Below are 16055 nucleotides of genomic sequence, written 5' to 3'. Positions count from 1 at the left end.
ATGAGATTATCTCGTCAGGTTCCCAAGGCTCAAACCTGTATCTTACATATGACAACTGAAGCTTTTTTAAATAATTTTCAGTACACAGTAGTGTTTTTTGTTTTACCTCTTACTGTTAGCCTACCTTACCAGTCTTATTGCCTAAACTTCCAAAAATATTTTGTGATTAATTCCTGTCTTCCTCCTGTTCCATTGGTCATGTGGCTAGTGTCATGATTGAATTATTATTTGTCTCAATTAGATACCTTGCAACTCAATCTCTAGAGTCACTACTTCAGAACAGTTGAGGATTTCTAAATGTGTGTGTGTAAGCTACAGTTCCAGCATTATTCTGGTAGCATCAACACCCAAAGTGTGACACAGTTCATAACTGCCGTTCCATGTTAGAAGCATGGTATGCCAAAGTTTGGCAGCAGCCTTAAACAGAAAACTGTAATACTATAGTACGAAGATCACAAACTAAGATTTCATCTTTGGAGTTTTTAATGGAATGAGCTCTCTCTCTCCTTTTTTTTTATTTTTTTTATTTTATTTTATTTATTTATTTTTTTTTTTTTTACATGTAGTATATCTGCATAATTTCAATAAGTATTTTCATTACCAAAATACTTGTTAGAAGATAAATAACTAAAGCTACATTCGATGTGCAACAGCAGAAAATTTTGGGTGAACAACGTTGTATATTTTCATGTTAATATTATTTCAGTGTTACATAACTGTCTACATGGTGGAGAAACAGTTTTGCCTTCAGCAAATGACTGCTACAGATGTTGGTTAGATCACAGCAAAACACGTATCGGAAGTGGACGATTAGGGAAGGTAAATCTTCCCAGTGGATGTACACCATCACTAAAATGATCAGTGAGAGCTTACGATAAACTGAAAAAAACACATCCACTAGTGAAGGTGTACCGTCACTGCTCCTGGGTTATTAACGGTGCGTCCAACAATGCTACCAAACATCAGCATGAATGTAATTGTAGTCAGCTCGTTATGTTATTCAGCAGCGCAGTTATGGTTGACAGTAGTGCAGCTGTGGTTGGCAGTAGCGCAGTTACAGTTCACACCAGTGCAGCTATGGTTGAATCAGTTAAGTTCTACAAACATCTTAGAGTGGAACGGGGAAATCTCAGTTATAATTCTATCTTCACGGAGAGAGAAAAGTAAGAGTCCGTTATCAGCATGGCTGAATCACTAAAACCTGGACGAAAGAGGGACGGCAACGACAAGTTTTTGAAGAGATATGAATGCTGGAAGTGAATGGAGTAACCAAATTAATACAACCTGTAACTGGAGAAGGTAAGATTAAATACTATGTTTATGATGATGAACTGTATGATATACTGCACGATACTCACGTAATGACTGGCCAAGGTGGATGCACCCAAATGATGAAATGCTCTAAGTCAAAGTTCTGTAATATAACATACAGAGATGTTCAAATTTATCTTAGTCGGTGTGAGCCTTTTTTTTTTTTTTTTTGAATAGTAGTGAAGCCAATGCTGTTCAAGGAGCTAAAAATTCCAAGTGTCAAGTTGATCTCATTGACTTCCAATCGCAACCAGACGGACATTACAAATTCATAACGGTTTATCAGGTTCACCTCACTAAATTCATTATTCTCAGGCCACTGAAGTCCAAAACAGCTGAAGAGATATGCGATAACATTATTGACATTTTTACATTGTTAGGCACTCCCTCAGTCTGACAATGGTAGAGAGTTCGTCAACAAAATAATGAGCAGCTTAACTGAACTAAGGCCCAATTTTAAGATTGTACACGATAAACCTAGACACAGTCAGAGCCAAGAGAGTGAAGAGTGAGCAAGACATAGAAGATATGCTAACTACACGGATGCAGGAGAACACACTGCGGGTGGAGCTGTGCATTAAGATTTGTGCAGTTAATGAAGAATAGCACTGTACATTTTGGAATTAAAAGATCTCTGTACGAAGCGATGTTTGGCTGTCCTCTTAAACACGGTTTGCCTTCAACAAGTTTATCTCCTGAAGCATCGATGAATGTTCACTCTGAGAATGACCTTGAAAATATAATCAATCAGGTGAGTGTTAGCAGTGAGACAGGGACTGAAACTTTGCACAATAATGATCACAGTAAATCTCCACTGCAAGAGGATAACATACCAACAGGAACAGAGGTTGAGAGCAGAGAGAAAGAAAGTATTCTTGACAATAATGACTACTGCTTGACTGATTTAGACGAGTCAAGTTGTGCTATTAAAAAACACAGAACTGAAGTGTACACATGCTTAGAAGAACAAACGGAAAGAATGCGGCAGTGTTCAGATCGCTGTTTTCCAACAGTGGAAAAGGGCTGTACTGCGAGAGTTCCAGGTCCCGACTTTTATAGCGGAAGAGGAGATGCTAGGTTGATCTTGGGATTTGTCCTCGAGACAACAGCCGATGGCTTCTAGCAAATAGGGATGGTGTGCTGGGCCAACTATATGCACGGTAATAAATCGTTTGTTTTTAAATATTTATGGAAGAAATGATACGATATGCCACTACGACTACAACATTTTGTTTCAGGTCCCAGTTCAGTACTTGCACTCTAAGAATAATCTCAGAGGAGGAAGTTCCGGCAGAGAAAACTGATGCACCGAGGACAGCTGCGATGTCTCAGTCGATGGGAAGTGACCAGAGGTTCTTCAAATGCAACTGCCAGCAAAAATATCTGGTTCTGAGATGCTTTTACAATATGAAAAATGGTTTGAGCAAAGTCGAAGTGCCACGATGCTTGTCACTGCTGCAATAAATGAATTTTACATAATATGACCTTGATTTCGAAATATAGGTGAAAAATGTAACTTTCGAAGTATGACTGTTTTGTTATTACAGCCATGGCTCACATTCCTTACCTCTTGGCAGTTAAGGTATACATTCACCATTCAGTAGTGATAGTGCACTATCACCAAAGATGGTATACTTTCCCTGAAACTTTCATTATACAGGGTGGTCCATTGATCATGACTGGGCTAAATATCTCATGAAATAATCGTCAAACGAAAAAACTACAAAGAACTAAACTTGTCTAGCTTGAAGTGTGAAACCAGATGGCGGTATGGTTGGCCCACTAGAAGGCGCTGCCATAGGTCAAACTGATATCAACTGCGTTTTTTAAAATAGGAAGCCCCATTTTTTACTACATACTTGTGTAGTACAAAAAGAAATACAAATGTTTTAGTTGGACCACTTTTTTCGCTTTGTGATGGCGCTGTAATAGTCACAAACATACGGCTCACAATTTTAGACAAACAGTTTGGTAACAGGTAGGTTTTTTCGATTAAAATACAGAACATAGGTACGTTTGAACATTTTATTTCGGTTGTTCCAATGTGATACATGTACCTTTGTGAACTTATCATTTTTGAGAACGCATGCTGTTACAGCGTGATTACCTGTAAATACCACATTAATGCAATAAATGCTCAAAATGATGTTCATCAACCTCAATACATTTGGCAATTCGTATAATGGCATTCCTCTCAACAGCAAGTAGTTCGCCTTCCGTAATGTTCACACATGCATTGACAATGCGCTGACGCATGTTAGGCGTTGTAGGCGGATCACGATAGCAAATATCCTTCAAATTTCCTCACAGGAAGAAAACCGGGGACGTCAGATCCGATGAACATGCGGGCCATGGAATGGTGCTTCGACGACCAATCCACCTGTCATGAAATATACTATTCAATATCGCTTCAACCGCACGCGAGCTATGTGCCAGACATCTATCATGTTGGAAGTACATTGCCATTCTGTCATGCAGTGAAAACATCTTGCAGTAACATCGGTAGAACATTACGTAGGAAATCAGCATACATTGCACCATTTAGATTGTCATCGATAAAATGGGGGCCAATTATCCTTCCTCCAATAATGCCGCACCATACATTAACCCGCCAAGGTCGCTGATGTTCCACTTGTCCCAGCCATCGTGGATTTTCCTTTGCTCAATAGTGCATATTGTGCTGGTTTACGTTACCGCTGTTGGTTAATGACACTTCGTTGCTAAATAGAATGCGTGCAAAAAATCTGTCATCATCCCGTAATTTCTCTTGTGCCCAGTGGCAGAACTGTACACGATGTTCAAAGTCGTCACCATGCAATTCCCGGTGCATAGAAATATGGCATGGGTGCAATCGATGTTGATGTAGCATTCTCAACACCAATGTTTTCGAGATTCACGATTCTCGCGCAATCTGTCTGCTACTCATGTGCGGATTGGCCACGACAGCAGCTAAAACACCTACCTGGGCATCATCATTTGTAGCAGGTCGTGGTTGACATTTCACGTGTGGCTGAACACTTCCCGTTTCCTTAAATAACGTAACCATCTGGCGAACGGTCCGGACACTTGGATGATGTCGTCCAGGATACCGAGCAGCATACATAGCACACGCCCATTGGGCATTTTGATCACAATAGCCACGCATCAACACGATGTCGACCTTTTCCGGAATTGGAATACGGTCCATTTTAACACGGATAATGCATCACGAAGCAAATACCGTCCGCACTGATGGAATGTTACGTGATAACACGTACTTATACGTTTGTGACTATTACAGCGCCATCTATCACAAAGCAAAAAAAGTGGTCCAACTACTACAAGAATATGTAATAAAAAATGGGGGTTCCTATTTTTAAAAAAATGCAGTTGATATCCATTTGACCTATGGCAGTGCCATCTAGCGGGCCAACCATAGCGCCATCTGGTTTCCCCCAAGCTAGACGAGTTTTGTTCATTGTTGTTTTTTCGTTTGATGCATATTTCGTGAGATATTTGGCCTGGTCACTATCAATGGATTACCCTGTGTGTGTGTGTGTGTGTGTGTGTTTTTGTAGCGTAGATTGTTGGCTTCTGAATAGTCCAATTAAAGGTCAAGTTTCATGAAACATCACGGACACTTACTGTTGTGTTCATTTCTTGCTTCTACTTGCTTGTTTCTGTGGAGGAGTACACAAAACACTTATGAAAATTCCTCTAAAATAATGTGTGCCTGTCTAAAAATGTTTACCTGTTTAGTTGACAGAGCATCATTAATAGAAGGCACCCAGAACTTAATTGGTGTAAATATTACATCATATTGTATTAAACATCTCCAGTCCCTGCAAAACATTGTCAGTTCCACAACTAATTACTTTTGCTTCCATGCATTCTTAGTGTGACAAGAATTTGTGAATTAAAGCAGTAACAAAAACATAAAAGTTGAAACTCGGGTAAGTACAAGCACAATCTACAATGACTTTAGGCTAGATGATTGATGGCACTAGCCAGTTTGATAGAAATCAAATTAAATCAAGAGATTTCTGTTCACTGCCAATGTTAGCAAACAAACAACACTGTTTAGTGCAGATCCATTTACCAGCCCCTCCATCTAAAAAAGCAAAATGAACACACAGAGTTAGTGATTGCTGACATGTTATGCACGCACAAATGAGTTTTAAATTATATTATTTATGTACACAGGAGACACATTAAGTACTGTGTTCTCTGCCAGCTAAACCCAGTAGCAACCACATTCAGTACCAATCAATTTGTTCCACTGAGACAGCAATATACAATTCCACAGTCCACATAATAGAGTCTTTAAATAGTAAAATGTCGCCAGTACGAATATTCTGTGACTTATCCAAAGCATTTGATTGTTTGAACCATGACATTATGTTAGAGAAATTACAATTCTATGGTATAAATGGAACAGCATATGAGTGGTTTACGTCATATCTACAGAACAAGAAGCAAGAAGTCTATTTATATGCTTCAAGTGATTCAAAGGAGTTTGTCACTTCATCTAACTGGGGTGAAATTACATTAGGTGTTCCACAAGGTTCGATCACGGGTCCCCTCCTGTTCCTGATATATGTGAATGACCTCCCTTCTCATGTGAAACAAGATGCTGAACTGACACTGCTGATGATACAAACATAATTATTAATCCAATAAAAGAAAGTCTGATAGGAAATGATACAAATAAGGTCTTTGGAAAAGTTATAAATTGGTTTTCTGCGAATGGGCATGCTCTGAACTTCGAAAAAACTCAGTACATCCAATTTTCTGCTGCAAAAATTATAATTCCTTCAATAAACAGAACACATCAAAAGAAGTCAGTAGTCAGGGTAGAGCATACTAAGTTTTTGGGTGTACATATAGATGAGAATCTTAATTGGAAAATTCATATTTTGGACCTCCTAAAGGGACTAGGTTCAGCAACTTTTGCAATGAGAATAATTGCCAATTTTGAGGACGTCGAAATTAATAAGCTAACATACTTTGCATACTTCCACTCTCTGATATCATACGGAATAATATTCTGGGGCAACTCAACACTTAGCCAAAAGGTATTCACTGCTCAAAAGAAAGTAGTTACAATAATGTGTGGGGTTCATAGTCGTACATCTTGCAGGCATCTGTTTAAAAGGTTAGGAATTCTTACAACTGCTTCACAGTACATTTACTCAGTAATGAAATTTTTTCTCAACAACATGGACCAGTTTAAAATCAGCAGCAACATTCATGATTGCAATACCAGAAAAAAGAAAGACCTACACTATCCTTTACTTAACCTATCTTTGGTACAGAAAGGGGTAAAATAGGCTGCTATCAAACTTTTTGATAAATTACCAGATGAAATAAAATGTCTGACAGACAGCAGTAACAGTTTCAAAAACAAATTGAAATCATACCTCCTTGACAACTCCTTCAATACCATAGATGAATTCTTGAATATGAGTAAATAAATCTGGAGATATATGCATTTTGTGCCATTTAAGGAAAATGGATAGATAATAGATATATTTAGATATAACACTATAATGGGCGGAAAAAAAATTGTTTCCTGTACGCATTTCTTGTGCATTTGACACGTTCCACATCACAACGGTTTTCCATGTTATTGATCAATGGAACACGTAACTAACTAACTCTAGATACTCCAATTAGCTGCTTCATTGAGTATTCTTATACTGCGTATTTAGAAAGTTTCTATTGTGTATTTAGTCATATTTGACTAAACAGGAGAGGATTGTAAATATAAATTTTAGCTTTCACGATGTATCCAGTTCAGTGACCAAAGCTATACAACTCACAATGGCCAATTCAAAGCTCCAGTACCTCAGTCATAACACCCTAATGACAAACCCAGAAACTAAGAATTTAATGGCAGGGCCCAAGTGCCACAAAATGATGTCGGCATTGTCCATTAGCAAGAGTAATGTGGTTCTGATTGCTTAGAAAGTGATGAAAACACTATTACAACTCTGCTCAAGAATTAGAAGCGATAATTTGACAACTGAGGCATTCTCCATTATGCTCTAGATGCCAGCCTTGTCTTCTGCACACAGTAGACAAACAACCAAATGAATGACTTACCAAAAGCGACAAGTTCAGATTCCGTATGGAACCTTTCTTATCGTGTCTGGTAAATGATATACCCTCCCAATCAACCTGAGGGCTCCTTTTCATTACGCACTTTTTATGCTGCTCACAGAAACACTTATTATATCAGAAACCTAAGGCTGAACAATTTTCACATTGAAAAGGAATTAAATACATTGACATGAAGTCCAAACCACTCTGATCTGCTGAACATACCACATGATGATTATGTAGTGATAACAGAAAATTCATGCCAGACCTGGACAGAAAAGCATATTTCTTGCTTATTGTGAGCAGTATTCTGTTTAAGCATCCCCCAAGATCTGACTCTGACCTTCATTGTATAGGTCTAGCACAATTTGTTTTTAGTGTCACTCCATAGTCACTTCAAAGATAGGATAATTTGGACCAGATTCATTAACTTCTGTGCCTTTTATGAACGTCCACAGCTGCGACTCTGCAAAATTTTCCCACAACTTTCTTCAAGACTGAATACACCACTCAAGATTCACAACAAACAAAATACACGAAAGTAGTGAGTACCCTTGACGGTGTGATCCAACTTCTTGCCCCATCACATGAAAATGGGAGCAACTGAAGTGTATGTTTGATATCTTAGTTCCTGTTACAATTTTCAAACTATACATGAGCTACACAAAGTGAAAAAAAAGTTACCACACAACTATTTAACTACAAGGTAATTCATATTGCTCTGATTAAATGAAATGCTCAAATTTAACTCCTAGTTGAATGGCCAATTTTAATATCAGAGATAGTCTGAGTGCTCACTTCAGGTCTTTCCCCATATATAGGTCTGTGACGCACAAAAAGTGAAACACAGTACATCCGCTACCAAAAGCAGATTAATCTTCTCAAACTAACTAGAATACTAACAATGGAAACTCCCCATCGCAACCCTCTCATGTTTAGTGGTAAAGTGGCACAGTGGATAGCCCAAGAAACCTGTGGATAGCCTGTCAAAAACTGAACACAGATCAAGAATGAAGACAGAAAGAAGGTGCACCAAACTGTGAAAAAAGCAAGCAAAATCAAAACAGTGAACGATCCAAGCTCAAAAGTGCAGATCGAGCAAATCTGAATAGCCACTGTGTCATGGTTATGCAGTTGTGGTATTGGACTGCAAAGTTGAAGATCAAGTTCAACTCTCCAATGTTTCCTTGCCATGTCATATACTGTAACTTCAGGAAACCACCTCCGACTGTTATAATGACCAATGGTACTGCTATTTATACCGCACCAAGCTAATATGCATGCAATGTAAACTGGAATTTAGCATTCCGAAAGTCAAAATAAGCAATGCTTGCCTTCAACAAACTTTACTTTCCCAGGGAAGGTGGTGTATCAAACATGGACCTGAGTTTTTAAAGAACCAGAGGTGATGTGTGAAGGTAAATAACTTTAGGTAGTCATGGCACAGGGTGTATACATCGCCCCGGAAAAAAAATTCCCAGATTTTTCCTGGATGTCCCGATTAAAAATACACTTTTTATATGTTAAGTGACAGAATACTTTATCTCAGAACCATAAAACTTATCAACCCTTTGAATGGTTAAGGTTTTATACACCGTAGAACTTCCTGGCCCTTTGGAAACAACGCCTCCCTCAAAAGAAAAAAAATGCCGCCGCCGCCCCCCCCCCCCCCCAAAAAAGGAATACGTGTTTTGGAAAGATCTTCAATGTGCAGCAGCATGTACGCTGCATATTTTCGTATTATGAAACTATATAATCATAGCTGATGTCACATCATCTTACCAGACGATAACAGCAGATATTCAGGGCATAGGACATGTGACGTAGTCAGCCAATAGCAACCAACATCACTGTTCAGTAGTGTGAACACATAAATAGAAAAAGTTGATGGTTTAAATTACTATACACAGTCTAGCTACAAGATAAGATAAGCTTTCACATATAACATTGGTCTTTTTTGTATCTGTTACACTTTAATATATATCACACAAATGTGGCAGTAACATTTTAAACAAAACAAAAAACGTCGAGGATCAAAATTTTTCCAAGTGGTTGGTTCTGAGAGTGTTAAGCTTTAAATGAGAATCAAATGCTCTGTGATTTAAGAAATTCAAAGCATATTCTCACGTGTACTGTATTGCACCTTACAAAAATGAAATTTATTTTGAAAGCAACACTTTTCAAGTACCATTCACAATATTTTACTGTGATTTGCTAGAATTTGTTTCAGCAGTTGTCAGAGAGTGCCAGAGAATGGTGTTACTTCACGTGTGCAGTTACGATGATGTAGAAAGCCCGTATGTTCATACCTGTATAGCATTAAGAGATCTTACATTACGTCATACATGAAACCAAACATCAGAGGGTATTCCAAGAGCATCAGACTTTCGTAAACCAGACTAAAATGCATAATTCAGTTGAAAGTGCTCATTCGGATGTCCAGATTCACAAAGAAGTAAGCTCCAATCTGATATAAAGCTTTTATTGTGGTTTTTGGACTGTGAATTTTGTTGGAGTAATAGTACTGTATTATCTCACGTTTGGTTCTTCATTATGGCGTAACACCATATGTGGCAGGAGATAAAAATGGGCACTTGTAATTCAGCAAACAGTTGACACTAGCCAGTACTGTGGAATGAAACACTTCGTTTCAAATAAATTGACTGCCTCTGTGGAACAGATTTAAAAAAGCCAAATTTCTTTACCAAATCAACAAAAATAACTTCGTATTCTGGAAGGCAATTAATGCTTGACTACCAAAAACCTATAAATAAAATAAAATCAGGAAACTAAAACTAATAACATATTTTAGCCTTCCATAAATGAGTGAATGTATTTTAATTCACTTCCTAGCTCTCGACTGCAGAAATCCATTTTTTGAATGGCATCATCTATACGCCAGTGACTGTTATAAGTTTTTATTACACTATTGCAATTTCAGCCTTAGATCATTATCAAATGATATTATGGCTTTAAGCCATGTCAACGTAATGTTAGCTGACACACTTTTATGTCGTTGTCAGTACTGTTAAATACATTCCTGACGTCGTTACACAGTGCAAGCACACATATTCAAACATCGTAAAACAACATGTTGTATCACTTGATATTGGCCTAAGGCCGAAACTGAAATAGTGTAATAAAAACTTATAACAGTCACTGGCGTAAAGATTATGTCCTTCACAAAAATTTTCATGACTGTGAATCCCAGCTACAACAAGTGAAATCCATTTTGTTTTCATTTCACATGAAAGTTGTAAACGAAGAAGGAACAGCAAAATCACTAAACCTTAATTTGGGCCACGTGGAGACTATCACCCTCTCCAATGCAACTTAGAATGCTCTACGCGTGTGCGAATCTGACAGCTTGGGCTCGCCAGAAGAATTTTTCTGGCTAGTGTCTGGCTGCTTGTTGCTACTGCTGATACAGCTAACAGCCGTACTTCAAGTAGTCATAAGCGGGAGCAGGTATTGATCATACGCGACTCAACTGCACATGCACATGAGCCCACTGGCATCTGCTCAAACAAACGTAATGTAAACTGTTGTGATGTCACTGTCATCAGAAACAGTTTGTTGGTATGAAATATTGCATAGTCTTCATCCTAAAGCCTTTGACACACTTTGGTGTTGGCAGACACTTGTGTATATGCACTGTGTTTTGTTGTTGGAAATGGCGCATTTCCTTTGCAACTCGAGTTTATTTTAGTTTTCTTTCCCTCATTTATGTTTTATTGCTGCAGTATTATCTTGCAGCAGTGGCCCAAAGTAAAATTCTTTGTTAGAGTATCAGTTCTTACCAGTCAAAATTACAAAAATTTAACTGAAAACTAAAACAATAAAAAATTCCCAGTTTTCTCCCAGATGAAAAAACTCCCGGGTTGTTCCTGGTTGTCCCAGGGCGTATACACCCTGTAACAGAAATTTTGTTGCTACAATTTACAGGATTTTATTGCAAACGTAACAGTTTTCTAAGATTGACGCTGTGCAGAAACAAAGCTATACTACTACTGATTCCCCTGCTGAAAGCAACTCCTGCGAGAAAAGCCAACTTATACTGTACACATAGTACATTGTGCTTTTCTTCTAGACAGCACCATGACTGAAAACTGGATCCTACAATCTCTAAACTGAAAGAAAGTAGACTAATGTTAAGAGTTTCATTGACAGTTGTCACATGAGACAAAGAAAACACAAATATGTCAAGAATAGGAAAGAGAGGCAAACACAAATATGTCAAGAATAGGAAAGAAAGCCAAACACATTTTCAAATGTACCAAACTGGCGATCACCCACAGAAGACCTGCACTGGATTGCCAGATAGGGATTTGAACCCTACACCATTTGATCACTATACCACTAGCCTGTGATATCTACTGCAGTGGAAATCCTCTGCTAGCAGCCCATGTCAGCTGCCTACTAGCAAAGCCTGGATTTGCCACTTTCCAGTTCACAACAGAGCCACTAAAAGCGAACCTGAACACTTGCGCCAACTGTCTGTTTCCCACAATAAAGCTCTTACTTCTCACCATCAAGTTATACTGACAGAAAATGAGTCAACAATGTTGCCACATTTTGAGACTGTATTCTCTGGTTTGTTTTGGGATATGGGCCGATCCATGCATTCGTAAATGGATGCGGTATCAAAACGGATGGTCGCACTATAATTGCATGATAAAGGTGGCTGGCTCAGTATTTGTGTTTTAACAGATATGTTGAAAGAGGTTTAGTAAAAAATGTAAGAATGGTCACACAAATGACAGTTGAACAACCACAGTTAGTGAAGGTGTTCATGATGCCAACAACAGATGACAGTAAGGCTGATGCTGCTGAAATTTTCACATGTCCTAGGTATGATCACATATAAGAATGAAGGTTAACGGAGTTCGAACCAGCGTTGTGTTTCGACTGCATACATTTTTCAAAAGTTGAAGAGTATGTATTGGTATATAAATACAACTAATTAAGATCAATAGCAAAAGTTTCTTCACTACAAAATTAAAGATTTTTAGCTCAGTTTTCCACATTCAGCTCATCACAATGTTGATCTAGAAGGTGTATTTGACAATAATTTTACATATATTATCTAGCACACGATGTTTATATTATTATTGCTGAAAAATTAAGGTATTTAGTTAGCATACTAAACATTTATGATTGTATCTCTTTCACTGGATACTCTGTATAAGGCAGATATTTAATTCATACAATGTTACAAGAAGAACGCAAACTTCTGATAGTTTGCTCAGAGATGCTTTTTCATGAGGAATGATCTACAAAACTTAAGGTATGTAATGAGGCTAAAAAAAAGATTCCGTGTGGTTTTTGAATTGATGAAATATTTACTTCACCTAATTAACTCCTCTATATTTACACTGTAAAATTATCTATAAAAAGTCTGCGTCATATTTCACACTTATGTCAAATAGCTACACATCCAAATCTTATGTGCTACGTGATACCTGTTCAGAGTAAGATTCTCTACTTGCACTTAAATGTTAACCAAACATGTGTTAACTGCGTATCCACAACTGCTCTTTATGGAATTTTGGTGTCATAATTCTGATGAGAAAAATAAACAGTATTGCAGTGATCTAAGACATAAAATGCCCATTAAAAAAGTGTTTAGTCTAAAAGATATATAATTATATATATATAATATATATATATACAAAAACTTTAAAACATGCTTCAGGTACTTCTGAAACAGGAAGCCGGGAGTGCTTAGGCTTCAATGATGTATAGTATGCAACAAGAAGACTTCCAACAATTAGTCACAAGATCAATGAGATTCTGTTCCTATAAGTGACATTTTAACACTGTAATTAACAAAACACAAATCACTAGTTATATGTATGTCTGCTTTGAAATAATCTATAAGTTTAGAAAAGAGTCACATTATTGTTACACACATCAATACTGTATTCCATATACATTACACTGATTTAAAACTTCTCAATACAGTTACATGATGAAAGGAGAAATAAATTTTTCTACTTCAAAATAGATAATCTCTCAACATTAATTAAAAAAAGATACAATATGAAGGTCCAGAAATTTGTACATGAAAATTGCTTTTTATCAATCCAGGTAAGCATGTTCCCAAGGAGATGGATTCCATAACAAAAAAATTAACTTGTTCTATTTCCACTGTCATTTGCAAACAAAATCTCCATTATAGGAGAGGAAAGCACATCAATCATGACTGCCTAAAAATTGCAAAAAGTTCATCACAGCAGGTAATATATTCACTTACAAAGAGTATACATTAAATCATGAGTAAAACTACAAAGAAACAGGAAAAATTGAAGAAACTGAAAATGATTTATATTACATAACTATTCTTCACAAATTATGCACTAAATGATGGCTCAAGTTGAAGCTTCCTTTTATGACTAATTGCAAGAGACAGAAAAAGAAGTGAAAATGCGTAATATTTACACAGGAAGAAGAGCACTGCATTCTCACAGAATGCAGCCCATTCTTATCAAGTTACATTCAGACATCCGACAACACAAACATGCCCAACACTCACTCGTAAATGGATACAAATCTGCACACAGCTCCTCAGTCGTAAGATCACTGACAAGAAACCAAAGTACTTATGAACACTGTACAGTAATCTTTCAGTACTGTATCCTGTGCTACAATTCCATCAATCTCATTCAAACATTAAATTCAAAATCCACACTCAACCCCTGCAACTTTTTTCACTCGCAACACTGCAACACAGTTACTGCACCAGCACATCTATTTCTCCTCTGCAGGCAGAGAAGTGCTCAAGCAACTTACAAAACCGTCACACACCAAACATAACAATTCAAATGGCACTATCTCAGTTATTTTCCAACACATTACACACACAACAGTGTTTAAGGAATGAGACATGAAAGACACAGGCTTTCCCCGACAAGTAAAATGGCTTTCTGTTGAAGAGATCCACACTGGTTGAACTTTCCGCAATGTGGGCGATAGCACTGGGAAGCTCAGAAGGCAGCTCTAGCCCCCGGGAGCCGCCTCCCCATAGCCCCCCATCAGAAATCTGTCTCTGATATGTACTGCCGCCACGTCGCTTGGAACGCAACTTTCAGAATCTTTATCTTCGTATTCGGTAGAGCAGTTGTCAGCATCTTCTGTAACTTCGTTAGTGGAAGAATGTCCACCTGGCAACAACAGATTCATATTTTTAAATTTTCATTGGATCACACTATGAGCACATATAGCTTAGTTTTCTACAATTATTCAGGGAAATCCAAGATAAAAACAAATAGACCAGAACATTAATAGGTAACGTAAGAGGATCGGGTTGGGCAAAATGAACACACTTGCTTGTGAGGCTTTTCTATCATATCTGGAACAATTTGCAGGGATGTATCAAAAGGAAAATTCAGTTGATGATTCTAAATTTACATGAAAAAGAATGGCTGATTGTTATTTACCACATTTAGTAGATAAAATTCCAAGTACTGCTGATAGGAACAATTATCAGTGGAAATTATACCCACCTATAGGTACCGTTGGTTCTTTCCTCAGGGAGGAAAGAGCCAGTAATTTCATGTTTCTCACACAGCATTAAAACAGTGCCACATTGGCTCTCACCTGCACCAAAGTTAAGATTCAGATAATAGAAAGCAGACTGCACAAGGATAGGATGTGTTTTCATCTTCTGCAGCTCATGACAGTTAAATGGATTGCTGGCAGAGTTTAAAGATTTTTCATGTTCACCACACTTCTCAAAAACTGCAAGTAACCAATCACTTCATTGTGGAGAACTGGCAAGCTCTGGCAGTGAAGTGTGAACTATCAACTAATTAGTAATTTAATTAGGCTATAGTAGCACTGCCCCCCCCCCCCCTTTAAATGCACCCATCAGCAAAACTTTGAATTTCACTTCCGGAACATAAGGACTGACCAGCCATAACAACACAGCCCCCCCCCCCCCCTTCAATTTTGACAGTGACAACCTTGGAAATTTTCCGAGCTGCAACCACATCAACGATCATATATGTTGCAAATTTTCATCACACAAAAATTGTCTGCACTCAGTTTAATTGATGTACTGAGAATAACAGTCCAAAGCCCACTAGTACAACAGAGTTACCAGGGTGTATACGCAGACAAGAAAAACTAATACCCAGTTTTTCCCAGTTGAAAATAATGTCAAGTGACAATATACTTTCCCTTGGAAGTGTAGAGCGTACACATCCTTTCAATGGTAAAGGTATTACATACCGCCATGGAACTTCCCAGCACCTTAAGAAATGAAACCCAGCAAAACACAACGCATTTTGGAATGGTCTCTGATGTGCCGCAACATGTACCCTGCATATTTTCATATTATCAAAGTATCACAACAAACTGCGCCAATTACAGCACGGTAGCCTTCAAAGCACTGAAATCAAAGACTCCAATGAGTCATATTCAGAGCATAACACTTGTGACTTCGTTGGCCAATAGCAGCATCACTGTTAAGTAACGCAAACACACAAATAGGAAAAGTTATGGTTTAAATTGATACACATTCATTATAGCTATGTGATAAGCTAAGCTGTTATGTCTTATAATATCGGTCGCCAAAATTTTCTTGCAATTTTTTCCGAGGGTGTGATTAGGTAGAATTCTTAGAGCACAGCTTAAATTTCAACAGCTGAATATTTATGACA

General features: G+C 37.7%; 1 protein-coding gene across 2 annotated transcripts in view; it reads right to left on the bottom strand.

The window, feature by feature from the left end:
* Positions 1-12711: 12711 nt before the first annotated feature.
* LOC126425316 (uncharacterized) overlaps positions 12712-16055 on the bottom strand; it is a 211491-nt gene continuing 208147 nt past the window's right edge. For both annotated transcript variants that reach the window (XM_050088296.1, XM_050088297.1), the window contains one exon: positions 12712-14555. In XM_050088296.1, the coding sequence (XP_049944253.1) occupies positions 14427-14555 (129 nt within the window). In that variant the 3' untranslated portion in view covers positions 12712-14426. The remainder of the gene's footprint in view (positions 14556-16055) is intronic.

This window comes from Schistocerca serialis, chromosome 10 (genome assembly GCF_023864345.2).
Source record: "Schistocerca serialis cubense isolate TAMUIC-IGC-003099 chromosome 10, iqSchSeri2.2, whole genome shotgun sequence".
Classification (NCBI taxonomy): domain Eukaryota; kingdom Metazoa; phylum Arthropoda; class Insecta; order Orthoptera; family Acrididae; genus Schistocerca; species Schistocerca serialis.
The sequence above is the reverse complement of the archived record's forward strand: the minus strand, read 5'-3'. Positions and strand labels throughout refer to the sequence as shown.